General features: G+C 41.7%; 3 protein-coding genes across 4 annotated transcripts; 1 reads left to right on the top strand and 2 right to left on the bottom strand.

Annotated features, from left to right (window-relative positions):
- Positions 1-50: 50 nt before the first annotated feature.
- Positions 51-4480, top strand: LOC4330356 (MYG1 protein C694.04c). Its single transcript, XM_015767073.3, has 7 exons — positions 51-375; positions 1091-1237; positions 1668-1766; positions 3011-3202; positions 3314-3433; positions 3527-3598; positions 4027-4480. The coding sequence occupies exons 1-7, from the start codon at positions 91-93 to the stop codon at positions 4249-4251; spliced, it is 1140 nt and encodes a 379-aa protein (XP_015622559.1). The 5' UTR covers positions 51-90; the 3' UTR covers positions 4252-4480.
- Positions 4481-4486: 6 nt separating this feature from the next.
- LOC4330355 (F-box protein SKIP31) lies at positions 4487-5903 on the bottom strand. 2 transcript variants are annotated; one of them, XM_015767076.3, is made up of 3 exons: positions 5532-5903; positions 5185-5344; positions 4487-4991 (listed from the first exon to the last, which is right to left on the bottom strand). In XM_015767076.3, the coding sequence occupies exons 1-3, from the start codon at positions 5608-5610 to the stop codon at positions 4766-4768; spliced, it is 465 nt and encodes a 154-aa protein (XP_015622562.1). In that variant the 5' UTR covers positions 5611-5903; the 3' UTR covers positions 4487-4765. The 2 variants fall into 2 exon arrangements, with proteins under 2 accessions (XP_015622562.1, XP_015622560.1); XM_015767074.3 differs by having other exon boundaries at positions 4487-5344; positions 5532-5827.
- Positions 5904-9489: 3586 nt separating this feature from the next.
- Positions 9490-14459, bottom strand: LOC4330354 (aspartate--tRNA ligase 2, cytoplasmic). The gene is made up of 10 exons (XM_015769778.2): positions 13807-14459; positions 13319-13429; positions 13095-13208; positions 12318-12608; positions 12128-12238; positions 11974-12027; positions 11019-11098; positions 10821-10936; positions 10080-10194; positions 9490-9945 (listed from the first exon to the last, which is right to left on the bottom strand). The coding sequence occupies exons 1-10, from the start codon at positions 14335-14337 to the stop codon at positions 9819-9821; spliced, it is 1650 nt and encodes a 549-aa protein (XP_015625264.1). The 5' UTR covers positions 14338-14459; the 3' UTR covers positions 9490-9818.
- Between the last annotated feature and the right edge of the window lie 84 nt (positions 14460-14543).

The raw sequence follows: 14543 nt of genomic DNA, 5'->3' as shown, positions 1-14543 counted from the left end.
ACGGCCAACCAAACCCCACCTCAAAAACCCAACATCTAGCGAAAGTCACCACCTCATCCCCCATCGCCCGCACCGCACGCGACTTGTAGTATGCTCGCCGCCTGGAGGCTGTCGCAGCGAGCCGTCACGTTCATTCCCCGCGTGCGATCCCAAACCCTAAACCCTCTCCCCATGGCCGCCGCCGCCTCGCCCAAGCGCTTGAGGGTCTACTCGTCCGTCTCGGGCGACGGCCGCTCCGCGAACGGCGCGGGGAGCGGCAAGCGCGTGGGGACCCACAACGGCAGCTTCCACTGCGACGAGGCGCTCGGGTGCTACCTCATCCGCCTCACCTCCCAGTTCGCCGGCGCCGACGTCGTCCGCACCCGCGACCCCCAGGTCTCTTGCCTTCTCACTGGCTCGATTAACCTACCATTGCCTTACATTTTTTTGGTTTTTTTTTTGTTTTTTTTCTGTTTTTTTTGGGTGGGGGGTGGTTGGGGGGGGGGGGGGTTGTAAAATGACTTTGGTTCTGTGAAGTTTGTCTGTCTCTAGGGGTTGCGTTGCGGGTCTGTACGCGGCAGTTCCTACAATTTGTAGACATGTTGTGTTTCAATTAGATTCTGTATATACTAATAATGCAACTCTCTGTTAAACTTAACTGAGTTGTGTTTTTCTCCTAATTACGTATAATCTGGTGTCCTGAATTGTACATGCTGCTTTTAGATGTGGCATTTAACAATTTGCCACTGGACACACATGTCATAGACACATGATGGCCCATATATCATAGATTATGAGTGGCAAATTGTTACACACCACATCTTAAAAGTAGCAAATAGTTAAATGTCCCGCTTGCATCTGTGCTAGATGTGTGTCTTAGTTAGGTGCTGATGATTTTACTCTTATCCATGACAGAATGATTCCCATTGTACTAGCGTCTGTGCAACAATTAGTACAGTACAGATTGTTGTGTAATTTATGTAAAAATCGCTGCTTGTAGTTGTATATGATACAATAATCATAAACCTTCTCATTTGGTGTAATGTGCTCTTAGATTCTTAGATCTTTAACTTACCTGTATTTCCCTTTTTCTTGTTGGGCATCATTGTAGATCCTCGATACTCTGGATGCTGTGCTTGATGTTGGTGGTGTCTATGATCCCAGCCGGCATCGCTACGATCATCACCAGAAGGGCTTTAATGAGGTCTTTGGACATGGCTTTAACACAAAACTTAGCAGTGCCGGGCTTGTTTACAAGGTACTTCCCATGGATAATTCACATTCTGAAACCTGAGCTTTTTTCCTGACAACTTGTTAGCAAACACGACGATGAACAAAGTTCTCTACATTGTTAGGTAGAACCTTGAAACTGCTACATAAGAGGCTTTAACTGCATTACCACGCTAGACAGATTGATGGGCCATTTATTAGTGGATTTAAGATCATGATGTCCTTTTGTGATGTATTAGACCGAGATGCACTTGCTAGTGTGGTATATTGCAGTCCTTTTGTGATCCTCCTGCGTTCGATCCTTGATGTGCTCATGGATTCTTCTTAATTATTTGACACCAAGTTCCTCCTTGGTTGTCCAGCATGATGTATTAGACCATTGAAATTTACAAGTTGCCATTTGAGGACCATGACTATAGTTCAGATGTTTACCACTGATTCTTGACTTGATGTTACAGCACTTTGGTAAGGAGATAATTGCAAAGGAGCTTGAAGTTAGTGAAGACCATGAAGATGTTCATCGGTTGTATCTTGCAATATATAAAAGCTTTGTTGAGGTATGAAGCTGCACAGATAATCAACCTTTGAATGTTTACTGTCGTGCTTTTGATACACTAAATGATTATGTTGAATCTTGAGTAAGATCTCTTCTTTTAAACTTCCATTTCTGTTTGTTTTGCCACTTTTGCCAACTCTTTTTTTGGAGAGAATCAAAGGTTGGCTGGAATTTAGGTAAATGTTTGCCTTGTGGGTGTGCTTTGTTGTGTTCAGTCTATAACTATACACTGAAATCGCCTGATTTATTTGGACGTCTGCATCACTCTGTCTTTTTTTGACCTAAGAAGTGTTGACGTGCCAGATATCACCATTGAGTACTTGAGTATGCTTACTGTGTTAATGTCTTGGTGATATAAATCTGTGCATCGGCATTATTTGAATAGCAGTAGTGAGCACCCTTTAGGCCTTGTTCGTTTAATCCCCATGATGGCTTGTTCGGTTAATGCCACCAACAAGGGGATTGAGGGGGGATTGGAGGAGTTGTGGAATTATTCCCCTCAATCCCCTCTAATCCCTCCTTCATGGAGATTAAACACTCCAATCCTTCTTTCATGGAGATTAAATGAACAAGGAAGGAGAAGTAAACGAACAAGGAAGGAGAAGGAGGGATTGGAGGGGATTGAGGGGGTGTGGAATTATTTCCCTCCAATCCCCCTCAATCCCCTTGTTCGTGGGTTAATTGGTGGGATTATCCGAACAAGCCCTTAAGGGGAATAGAATAGTTGATAAATTGCAGCTCCATTATACATCCACTAGCAGACATACAGCAAGAAATATTTGCTAGGCACATATTAGATCCTTTGTTTTATCTTAGGAGCATGGAACCAACTAACAAATATCATAGCTTAGCGACTGCCTACTACAAGGTTAATGCTTCAATGTTTCATCCGTACTTTTGCATTACCTTGATGGGCTTTTCACGATCTACTTTTGAATTAGCTTGATAGGCTGCATGCACTGTATGTGGCAAAATATGATTACTATCCAGTCTGCGTTTGGTGCCAATTATAAAGTTAGCAGAGAAGGGTGTAGAGGCATCAGATATACTTGAATGCAAGTAATTTTTTTTGTTTAAGTTTAACCGTTATACTAAGGAGTAGAAAGCTTCAATCTATAAAGCATCAATTCACATCATTTTTTCTTAAGACATCTTTTATACACTGTTATTAATTTATGTGTTTATGCATCTACCCCAATATTTCTGCATGATCCCAGAGAAACAATAACTTTTGTCATGTGACAGGCGCTTGATGCAGTCGACAACGGAATCAATCAATATGACACAGACCAACCCCCAAAGTATGTGAACAACACACACTTGTCTTCACGCGTTGGGCGTCTTAATCCAGACTGGACCGATCCAGACCAGTCACCTGAGAAGGAAAATGCTGCATTTCAACAGGCAATGATGCTTGCTGGAAGTGAATTTATGGAGGTATAATAGTCTCTGTATGTGATACGTTAGTTTACTGCATGAGAACTTTGTTTTTAGTGTGTCGCCATTCATCTCTTTGTATATGATAATATTTTGCACCTTCACTTCCAGAGTGTTCGCTTTCATGTTAAGTCATGGTTACCTGCGAGATCTATTGTCTTGGAGTGTTTGTTGTCAAGAGGAAAGGTTGATCCAAGTGAAGAAATTATGGTTTTGGATAGATTCTGCCCAGTAAGATCTTTTTTCAGGAATACCCTGCTGAATTGACTAACATATTGAATCATTCCAAGCATGTAATTTGAGAATCTCTTATTATCATTGCAGTGGAAACTTCATCTGTTTGAGCTTGAAGAGGAGCTGAAGATTGATCCCCTCACGAAGTATGTGTTGTACCAGGTGAGAAGTGTTGCCTTTCTCAGCCTATGATATGAATATCTTGATGTAGTTCTAGTTGCATAAGCTGAAATCGAGAAGTAGCATGTAGCTTGAAGCTCTAGCAGAGACTCAGTTTTCTTTTGGATTTACGTTTCACAGCCTTGAAAGTAAATTTTACTTTAAGTGCAATCATTTATACTATGCCATGTTTCCTCCATTTTGTCATTAACCCTTAGGGTGGTCTTGCTGATTTCCACCTTGTTTTGTCTTACTCTCGTCAAACACCGTTTTATTCAATCTAAGAAAGAAGGAAAAGGGCCCTTGTTTATGCACTTAAAATTGTAGTTCTGAACTTCTGATCATAGAATAAACTCTCTTTCTAGCGTTGGCCAGTAGCATGCTAAAAGTATTGATGTCTGCGTATGCTGATTTGGATAACGTAATTGCAGGATGAGAGGAGCAAAAGTTGGAGAGTACAAGCTGTTGGCGTTGCTCCGGATAGATTTGAGAGCCGAAAGCCTCTGCCGGAAAAGTGGAGGGGCTTGAGAGATGATGAACTGTCAAACGATATTGGCATTCCAGGATGTGTCTTTGTTCATATGAGCGGCTTCATTGGCGGCAATAAGACGTATGAGGGAGCGTTGGAAATGGCAAGAGCTGCTATCAAGTGTTGACTCAACGTTCGACGGAGGCTTCAATCAGTAACGCACTGTCACCCATGAGCTGCAGTAACACAGTTAACCAGTTGAACTTCATGTTATTATTGACTCGTAATTGACATTTGAGTACTCATGTTCCTTGCGTAAAACATCCTTAGCTGACAGGAGAGGCCAGTTGCCTTTTTAATCTCGAACGACGAGTTTATGATTACATTTTATAAAGATTAGAAAAGATGATGGGACATATCCATTTGTCGTGGTAAGCATATATGCATTTGCAGCTAAATGACTATTACATTTACTTACGGCGGAAAAATTACCAGATGATGCTACACGTGCTTTGCTAAAAGCCTAAAAGTAAAAGGCGATTAGCGCAGATTTACAAACTTTTTACTTTTAAAATGAGGAAATACATAAGATGAATGTGAAACGCTACGGATAATGGATTGAAGATTTTACATACAACATATGTGCACGAAATATGTGCAAAAATAACAACTACAATGTCATACAGCGCTGTTCCTGGATATCACGGTCGTCGCACCTTCACACGTTTGGCATCTGCGCATGCAGCCTCCAGGTCTCCAAGGAAGAACAAGATCCGATCGGATATCTGCCGCTGCTCGTCCTCGCTACTCTGCGCAGGAGCGTCCTTGCTATCGCAGCTCACATGCTGTCTCGACCCCAAGTACCTCTGGATCTCACCCTGGTAAATCAGGTAGTAATCGCTTCCTTCTCTGATAATCCTGACACCCCTGGAAAGATCAATGAGGCGTAACTTACAGTATTCAGAGTTCATATAGGAGTACTTCAGAGTGACATTGTTGCAGTGTACTACAGAATGTGTGCCACGTCTGAATATCAGGGGACACCGTGACAGTAGGCATGCCAAGATAAGAAGTACAGCTCGAGCGGGATGATAGGCGAGTGAATTCGATGGCAACTTACAGCCCATATCGGTCGCATCGATCCTGCACAATGAAGACGTCCTTCCATGACCTGGAGCCCTCTGGCGCGTAGAACGCTGCAGCATCCGCTCCCCACCTGTCCTTGAACAGCCTGCGCCACAGCTCGTCGTCGGAGGTCAACGTGTTCCACTTCCTGCACACTGAATTTTGCAACAGCACTTGTTAAGGCCATGATTTAAGTTAAACTGCGAACCATTAGCATAAGATAAGAAGAGGCACCATGATGCAATTTGCTAGCGCTTACGTCTGAATGCGACAGTGGCAAGAATGATGCACTAAGAATCGTGAGAAACAAGGCAGTAAAAAGAGCAGACAAAAAAAGGGCACCTTGGGGAGCAGAGGCGAGAGATTGGTGATCCAGGAGGTGGAAGATCTTGATGCACAGCTCCGCAGGCAGACCATCCATCTCGTCCCCCCCGAATTCTCCGATCGAGGCGCTCTATCCACCAAAATTCTCTAGAGCTACGAAAGAACCAGCCACAGAAGTGCCAAGACACGACCTCGCTTCCGCCTGCCTGATCCCCGGCTCCACAGATCCGGAGCTGCGGCGTGCTCAGCGGAGCAGGGCACGATGAGCGGAGGGGAGGGGGAGGACGAGAGGTGGAGAGGATGCGGGAAGGAGAGGAAAAGTTCGTTGGCCCCGCGGTAGTTAGAAGCAAACGGTTTGCGCCTCTGCGGTCCCTTGCCCTGTGCTGTGCTGTGATGCGCACCGTATTGCTTTGCTGGTACTAGCCTACTGCACGTGCGATTGCAACAAAATTTTAAGAGCTACATGTACTATACTAAACTATTACAAAACTACAGATTTAACACTAAATTTATCGCAGAATACGTTTAAGATGAATTGTCACAAAACTGTATGTTTGGTAACTAAATTATCACAAAACTATATGTTTAGAACCAATTTGGTCATAAAACAATAATGTTTATAGCTCTAGCATAATAATGGTGCTAGGGGTTTAAACTCTAAAAGATATAGTTTTGTGATAACTTCAATTTTAAATATGCAGTTCCCCGTAAAAAAAGATTTAAATATACAGTTTTGTGATACTTAACCTTAAATATGTAGTTTTGTGATAAATATGGTATTAAATCTGTAGTTGTGATATAACGCCTTAAATATATAGTTTTGCGATAGTTTGATCAGAATACCTGTTGTTTTGTGAAATTTACTCAAATTTTAATTAAAGGATAAGTCCATTTTACCCTTCTCAACTCATATATTTGTTTAAAGACAAAATTTACTACAGTACATCAAAACCTGTGTAATTGGTTAGAGGACACCGAAAAAACATGACACTGCCGATAAATCACACCCTCCTCAACTCTTGTCTTTGTTTAAATCACACCCCCAAACTATAAAACTGGGTATATTACACCTCCTAACTATCAATACCAATAAATAACCTTTTTTTTCAAACCATGCTGGCTTTGCCTATATGCAACTAACGTGGTGGTCCAATTGACACATAAAAAAAAGGTTGGGCATGTAGGGGACACCCATCTTCCACCCTCTCCTTTCTACTTCTTCTCTCATCCATCGGGCACCACCACCTCGACGACCTTTGTGGTGCCGCTCAATAATGGATGGGGTAGAGATCGTCGGAGAGGGAGACAGAGCTTGAGATCTACTTGACGGTTGGCGACGCCGCGGTAGTCGGTGACGAACTAACTTGATGGGGAAACCGAATTTACTAGTGAGCTGCTCGATCTGTCCCCGTCCCCATTTGTCGTCGCATCACCCCTCTCCTTTCTCCCTCCGCTCTCTCGCCACTGACAAGGACGATGGAGTGACGGTAGATCCACGTAGATCCGGGCGACGACAAATCGACTTGCCTCCTTGAGGTGGATTTGGGGTCCTGAGGCATCAACCACGCAAGAGGGCCAGAGCTTGCCAGATCCACGTGCATGGGGACTTGGGGTGAGCTCGCCGATGCCGCTGGAGAGCCTGAGTTGCCCTATGCTCTCTTAGTCCAGTTCAGTGAACTCGGGGAGGCTGCCGTTGCCGCTCTCCTCGTCGAGCTCAAGGGGGCTACCACTACAGTGCGTCTACCGCGACGCCGCTCTCCTCGTCGATATCTGGGAAGTGAGCTGCAACACACAGGGCGAGCTCAGGGTGGTCACCGACGAGCTATAGTAGTGGGGGTCGGCGAGGAATAACCAGTGACCGAGGTCGGTGGTGACTGAGGAGAGGCGCTACTAGCGCATGGAGGTTTGGCCGTCCAAGAAGAAGGATATAGAGAGAGAGGCGCAGCAGCAGCTAGCGCATGGAGGTTTGGCTGTCAAGAAGAAGGATATATATAGAGAGAGAAGAGAAAGGGGAGAGGAGATGGAGGTAGAAGAAGAGGTGTAGGCAGTGACATGTGGCCCTGTATGAGGGGGGGGGGGTGAAGTGAACGGTATTAAAAGTTTAAGTGTGTTAAATACCCGATTTTGAAGATCGAGGGTGCATTTTAGACAAAACGAAGAGTTAAGGAGAGTAAAATGTACTTATCCCATTAATTAAATAAATAATCATTAAGCCGTTATTACCATCATTTTCTACACACATAATCTCTTATTCTTTTATACATTTATTATTGACATGTAGGCCATTTGGTCACATTGTGCCTACATGTAAACTTTTAATACCGTTCACTTCACCACCCCCCTCCCCCGCCTCATACAGGCCACATGCTACTGCCTACATGTCAATAACAAATGTATAAAAAAATAAGAGATTATGTATGTAGAAAATGATGGTGGGGCTGGTTAACACGTGGATCGTCTAGACCTACGTGTCATTTTACTTTCTAAAAAGGTAGGGAGTTGGTGGTAGGAGTGGTTGTAGATTCATCACTTATTATTACTATTACTTCCTTTTAAAGAAGCACATACATCATTATCTAAAAAAAAAAGCACATACATACTTTGTACATCTCATATAACATCATATATTTTGATACGTAGGTAGCACATGCACTTGAGATTTAAGGAAATTAAGGGTAAGGATGAAGATTTATTTATCTTCTCGGGATAGATTGTTTGTAGACTCATCAGATAATAATAGATCAAATAATAATAGTGACAGTTTAGACAGTTTCGGTTATATTTTACATGTCGTAGGTTGCTACATTTGTGACAATGATTAAATATTATACATTAGCTATATTAAAACTTGCCTAGCAGAATGCTTTTACACTGTTACGGGATTAAAAGAGAATCATATGGCATTACATGTTCACGTGGAGAAAATAAATATGGCTACATCATTATATATTAGTCGATATACAATAATTTTGTTCTTTGATTTTTAATAATAAAATTATGAATTCTTTTACTTATCTTAATAATTATGAAAAGAGATTGAAAAAAAACCTTAAATTCATCCTAAAATCAAATCCTACCGTTCAAATTTTGATGTAGCTACCCACTTCTCTCTCTAGTTAAAACAAAACCTACTCCTATTACTCATTTCTTTATTTAACTTCAAGGAGTACATATGAGAAACCACATGTTATCACATGTTATTGATGGGACGGTGATAACAGATTTACTGTCACCATTATTACCTTCTTTTAAGATGGTTTCATTATTACCTTCTTTTAAAATGGTTTAGAAAACTTTAAGATGTATATATGAGAAATCACATGTTATTGATGGCGTGGTGGTCACTGCTACCACCATTACTTTTTTTTTTTTGAAAAAAAAGTGGTATAGATTATGATGATTATCTAGGAATCAATATAAACAAGTGACTTCATTACATCTTGTGTAATAATGACCTAAGATAGTTACTCCCTCCACCTCGACATCTCGAACTGTAAGGTACGCACGTATAAGATTTGAATTTTATAAATTTTTCTAACCACTAGTCTAATAATATATAATGTGTAGGTTTACTGATATAAATACGGTCTTGTTGGATTCATATTTTGATGTTCTTTTACATGTGAAGTTGGTTTCAATATGGATAATAATATGATCCCTCCATCCCACTTTGATCATCCCATAAGGTTTCTGGGGTCTTTCCAAAATGATCATCATTAAACAAGTGTCATTTTGTTTATTTGTACAAAGAGTAATGTGAGTAATGTGCATCATTGAATGTGTTACATGCAACCAACAAGATTAATTTCTAATGGTGCAATGACATCCAATATTTAAAATATAAGTCATTCACACTTTTCTTGGTATTGGTGCCTTCTACTTAGAGAATGTCAAATTAGGATGAAGGTGGTACCATGACAGAAAATGACAATCAAAAGTTGGATGTTGAAGACCACGAGTCAAACCACACCTTGTATTTTGGGACTTGAATATGTCATCCTTCCATAATCCCTTATCTTTTGGAAATATAGGCATACGAGTATGTGATATGTTTCTGACATAGGGTCATTTCTGCTCTGGATTCGCCATTGTTACGAATAGCGGAATCATCAACGAAATCACAACGCCAACGTTGAGCCCTATTCCAAATGTATCGGCAACTATTCCAAATGTTGTGGAAAGGAGCAGCTTTTGCAGTACAGCACATTAATAAATACGAAAATAATGTCCAGGTAAAAAAACCAGCCGAGGAAAACTGCCCAGTCCGTACTGAGTCCAAACCTTGCTCTTGGGAAAAAAAGCAAATTATGGCACCAGCCTTTGTGGATCGCGAGGGAAAAGTGATGTCTTCCTGATGTTGTTTAGGGCGCAGAACAGCATTACCACCCTCTCCAGGCCGACACCAAAACCACCATGAGGAGGTGCACCATAGCTACAATGATGACCCATATATTGAAATGAGTTGAATGAAGTGATTTAGATGATGACAAGAAGAAAATTGGATGAGCATTACAACATATGTTGCAATATTAGAGGACTAACAACATGATAAACAAATAAACTTACCTGAACGATTCGATATATGATGAAATAGTACTCGCATCAATTCCACACTCTGTTGCACGTTTCGTCAATAGCTCTGGTAAATGTATTCTTTGTGCTCCAGATATTATTTCCTCTCCTATCATATCACAAAAATGGTCAACAGGATGCTTCTACACATGATGAATATCTTCTTCAGTGATAGCAAATAGTGACTACTGATGGAAGTAGATAAGATGACGCAAACACGACTATAATAAAGGAATAAATTTTCACTAAATTTAAATTGATAGCAAAGTTCAATGTGGTTGTGCAGACCTAGGTTGGCTATAGGATGCACCATCAAACACTCAATCAAGCTAACCGTCAGGACCAATTAGCACATCATATTGGATGGAATGCATTTAAGCGACTAACTAAAAATAGGTGTTGGTCATTTCTGTGCCATCCTAAGTAATCCCCGTGGCGAATTCAAGTCCTTGGCAGGATAGAGCATATTCTGGTTTACTTTCTGTCAAGTCATGATTTTTATCTATCTTTTTGCGTGTCAGACTATGCAATGAAGAAAAGTGGAAGTCATTACTAATTTCATATAGGATAGTGATTCACAACAATATGGCTCTAAAATACAAAGGATTTATAAGCAGCAGGACTGAAAATAATGTTTTCCTGCTCAGGTAACATTATCCTCACACATGCATGCATGACACTGAAATATACTGTAATAAATTCAAACATCTCAAAGAAATAAACAAATTTACGTACCTCGAATAAAGACATCAAAAGAGTTACTGTAAGCTGGGTTGTCATAACAAGGCATGGTGTAGAAGGGACGCACAGCCAAAGGATACCGATAGAGGATGAAAAATTCTGTTCCATACCTACAGACAATGTAGCAAGTTGTCAAACCACATTTTCTTTTGAAAAGAAGCGAATAAGTAACTACAGGCTGAATTTGCATACTTCTCCTTAACAAGCCGGCCTAGTTTTTTCTCAGCTTCAGTGTTGAGGTCACCCATGGGTTCGATTTCTGTTCCAGCTTCCTGCCAGGACAAACCACGATGTTAATCGCTATGGATATAATTCTGTGAAAGCATTTTAGGCCAACACCTAAGCAAAAAATTAGTTCAACAATTAAATCTGGTTTTACTAAAAAAGACGACCCAGATAACCCAGTATATCTGTAAGTTGTACACCTGTTCTACTTCAAAGTTGCCAATAACATGTTTCTAACATACTAGATATTTAGCAAAAACAGGATTTCATTATATCAAATTTGAGTGAGCTGCGAACACGGTTGGTGTGCTCACTTCCTCCCTCGTACTAAAAAAAAATACTGTGGGGTTGAATCTCTCCCCAGTCCCATTCTTTAGATTTGATTGATCAAGATTCATCACTGTTCTTTTTTTTTTTTTGAAAAATAATTTCCGTTTAATGTCATGAATTGGTCAATGTTAACAAACCAAATTACCAGACAAGATTCTTTGGTATCCATTGTAGGTAGCTTACTAGGCTTAGTCCATGAACATCTGTCAAAATGTCCAACAAATCTATCTATTTGGTAAGATTCTATGACTGAAAATGTCAAGGTTGCTATTTCAGGATGAAGCAATGACTGAAGCTTTTACCAACCAATATCTGGGTCAGTAGGTCCAAATTGCAACAAAGATGTGAACTACATTAAATTGCTAAAATACACAATGTGCATACCAACATGTAAATTATGCTCATGAAATATTTAGGATTCTCAGTAAAAACCTGGGCCATTAGTAGATTTCTCATATAAGGCCCAACAAGAAAATCATATATTACCCTCAGCTAGAATATGGTTCATTCAATAGATCAGACATATGTTCAGAAATTCACCCATACCAAATAAGAGGTAACATAGAGATGATGACTGAAACAAGATATTTACCTTCAGCATTTGAATTCCTTCTTCATACGTGAGCTTCAAAGTTTTCTCTAAATACTGTATGAATTAGCATAATATGAGTTAGCTAATATAGTATCAAAATATGAGTTAGATAATATTATAAAAGGGGAACAAAAAGAGGCAAGAACTTGTTCACCTTCAGAGGTTCAAATGGATATTGCCTGTTTATTGTCTCTAGTTCTTTCTTGCAATTTTCATTCAAGTGTTTAAATATTGCTACAAACAAACCATCTATTATGTCGCAAACCTGTGTTGAGAAATCAGCACTTAGTCAGCATCACTTTGCTTATACTAATACAAAGCATCTTTCATCCAATTTTCCTTACCTCAAAATAATGTTCCTTAATCTCCATCTCAGCATCAAGGCCAACAAACTCACACAGATGCCTGTGAGTGTTTGAATTCTCAGCTCTAAAAACAGGTCCAACCTCAAATACACGTTCAAACCCACCACAAATAGCCATCTGCTTATACAACTGAGGAGACTGTGCTAAACATGCTGGCTGTCCATTGTACTGTAGCTTGAATACAGCTGCACCACCTTCGCTGGATCCAGCAATTAGCTTTGGGCTGTGAATCCCAACAAAATTTTTCGACAGAAAATATTCCCTGAATTTCTGCAAAATACATGACAACGATTTAATTTCCATAATGAATATAACACGCTCATACGCGATAGAAAACATAATAGAAGCTCGTTGTTTAACCTCCACTGAATTAAGAATTAGCCTACATAAGGCTTGGACATGAATATATACTACACGCATGGCCTTCACTCAAGACAAACATATTGAATCTAACCCTTGACAAGTGCAATTAGATAAGTTGCAAGGCACAGATTATTGGGAACATCTTGGGGTCACCAAATCAGTATATCTCCAAACAGCAATAACTTGTGCAAAGTTTGAGCTTAGTTCCCAAGAGGCAAATGTTTATTACTGCAAGATTGACTAAGCTGAAAGCATGAACATTTGCCAGAGTAGTTTTTATTCAATGGAAAATTTAATGTGTTAACTGAGCTATAGATCACATAGCATCGTTGGCACAATACAATCCACTAATACAAAAATGATAACAGTAAAAATAAATAAATAAATACTCACGTTCTCAACTTGACATTGAATTCTGAATATTGCTTGATTTGCAGGTGTCCGGAGATCAATAGCTCTATAGTTCAAGCGAGTATCTTGGCCCACACGAACTAGCTTCTCTCCAGCCTGAAACGGCAGCAGTGGTTAATTTCTTAAGTCTCACAATGATTATAATATTTATAGGCATCCTGTAAATATACATTGTGGATGTACAAGCAAGTTGCACATATACATACTTGTTCAGCCTTTTCAATTTCAGCCTCACTCCGTGAGGCATCCTCAAGGTTGATTGGAAGGGTGGGGATCGCCCTATTGATGCAATAGATCTTCCTCACCTGAATCTCCACCTGCCAGCAAAAACAAAAGACACTTCATTAGCTAGTACTAACTGAAACAAAGCACAGTTTTAAATGTGCACACCGTATAATAAGTTATGTTGCGGGATTAAATCGAGCTAATTGTGACGGTAAATTAAGATGGATACAAAAAGTCCAACAAAAACCACCATACATGAATATTCAGCCTCCAAGAGGTATCATAAGAGGACTATCACAATGTGAATTCCAATCGATTGCAGAACCATCATCTAACATGAAATATTCAGCATTCTAGAGCTATCACAAGAGGGCTATCCGAATGCATATTCTAATCAACTGCGGCCAAGGGTTGATGCAAATGCAATTGATGATCATATTGACCCAACATAATGGTGGAGAGAGCAGACCTGCTGCGTGGTGGCCTTGAGGGGCTCCTTGGGGAGGGAGACGACGCCCTCGACGTCGACGATTGATTCCTTGCTGAGGGAGGTGGCGAAGCGCACCATCTGGGTGCTGACCCCTGCGTCGGCGCTGGCGACGAGCACGCACTGGACGGTGCTCATGCTCTCGCGCAGCACAACGAAGGCCATCTTCTTGCTGACGGGCCGGATCGCCTGCGCGGCGCCGCGGATGAGGACGGAGCGGCCGGCGGCGGCCTCGTCGAGGCCGCCGATCTCGGTCCACACGCGGCCGGAGATGGTCTTGGACTGGATCTCCTCGACGGGGACGTCGCCGTAGTTGGCCGCGAAGGGGTCGTCGGCGTCGGCCTGCGGCTGCTGCTGCTGCTGGCGCTGCGACGCCTTCTCGGCCTTCTCCGCCTTCCTCGCATCCTTCTTGAGCTGCTTCTTGCTGATGGTGGCGGAGGAGAGATCGGCCGCGAGATCCCCCGCGGAGGAGGCGGCGGCGGCGGCGGCATCGGGTGGAGGCTCCGACGACATCGCGGCGGAGGCGAAAGAAGAAGAATAGGGTTTAGGTTTAGGTAGTTGGCTTGGACTTGGACGAGGCAGAGGCGGAAGCGGAAGTGGCGGCTCTTGGCGACGGCGACGGCGCGAGGGGAGGCGGAGGCGGAGGCGGTGGCGGCGGGAGAGGGAGAGGGATCGGTGCGGGGCTAGGGTTTGGGTGTGGAATTTTTTTTTAATCACCG

This window comes from Oryza sativa, chromosome 2 (genome assembly GCF_034140825.1).
Source record: "Oryza sativa Japonica Group chromosome 2, ASM3414082v1".
Taxonomy (NCBI): Eukaryota; Viridiplantae; Streptophyta; class Magnoliopsida; order Poales; family Poaceae; genus Oryza; species Oryza sativa.
This window is presented reverse-complemented; position numbering and strand designations above follow the sequence as displayed.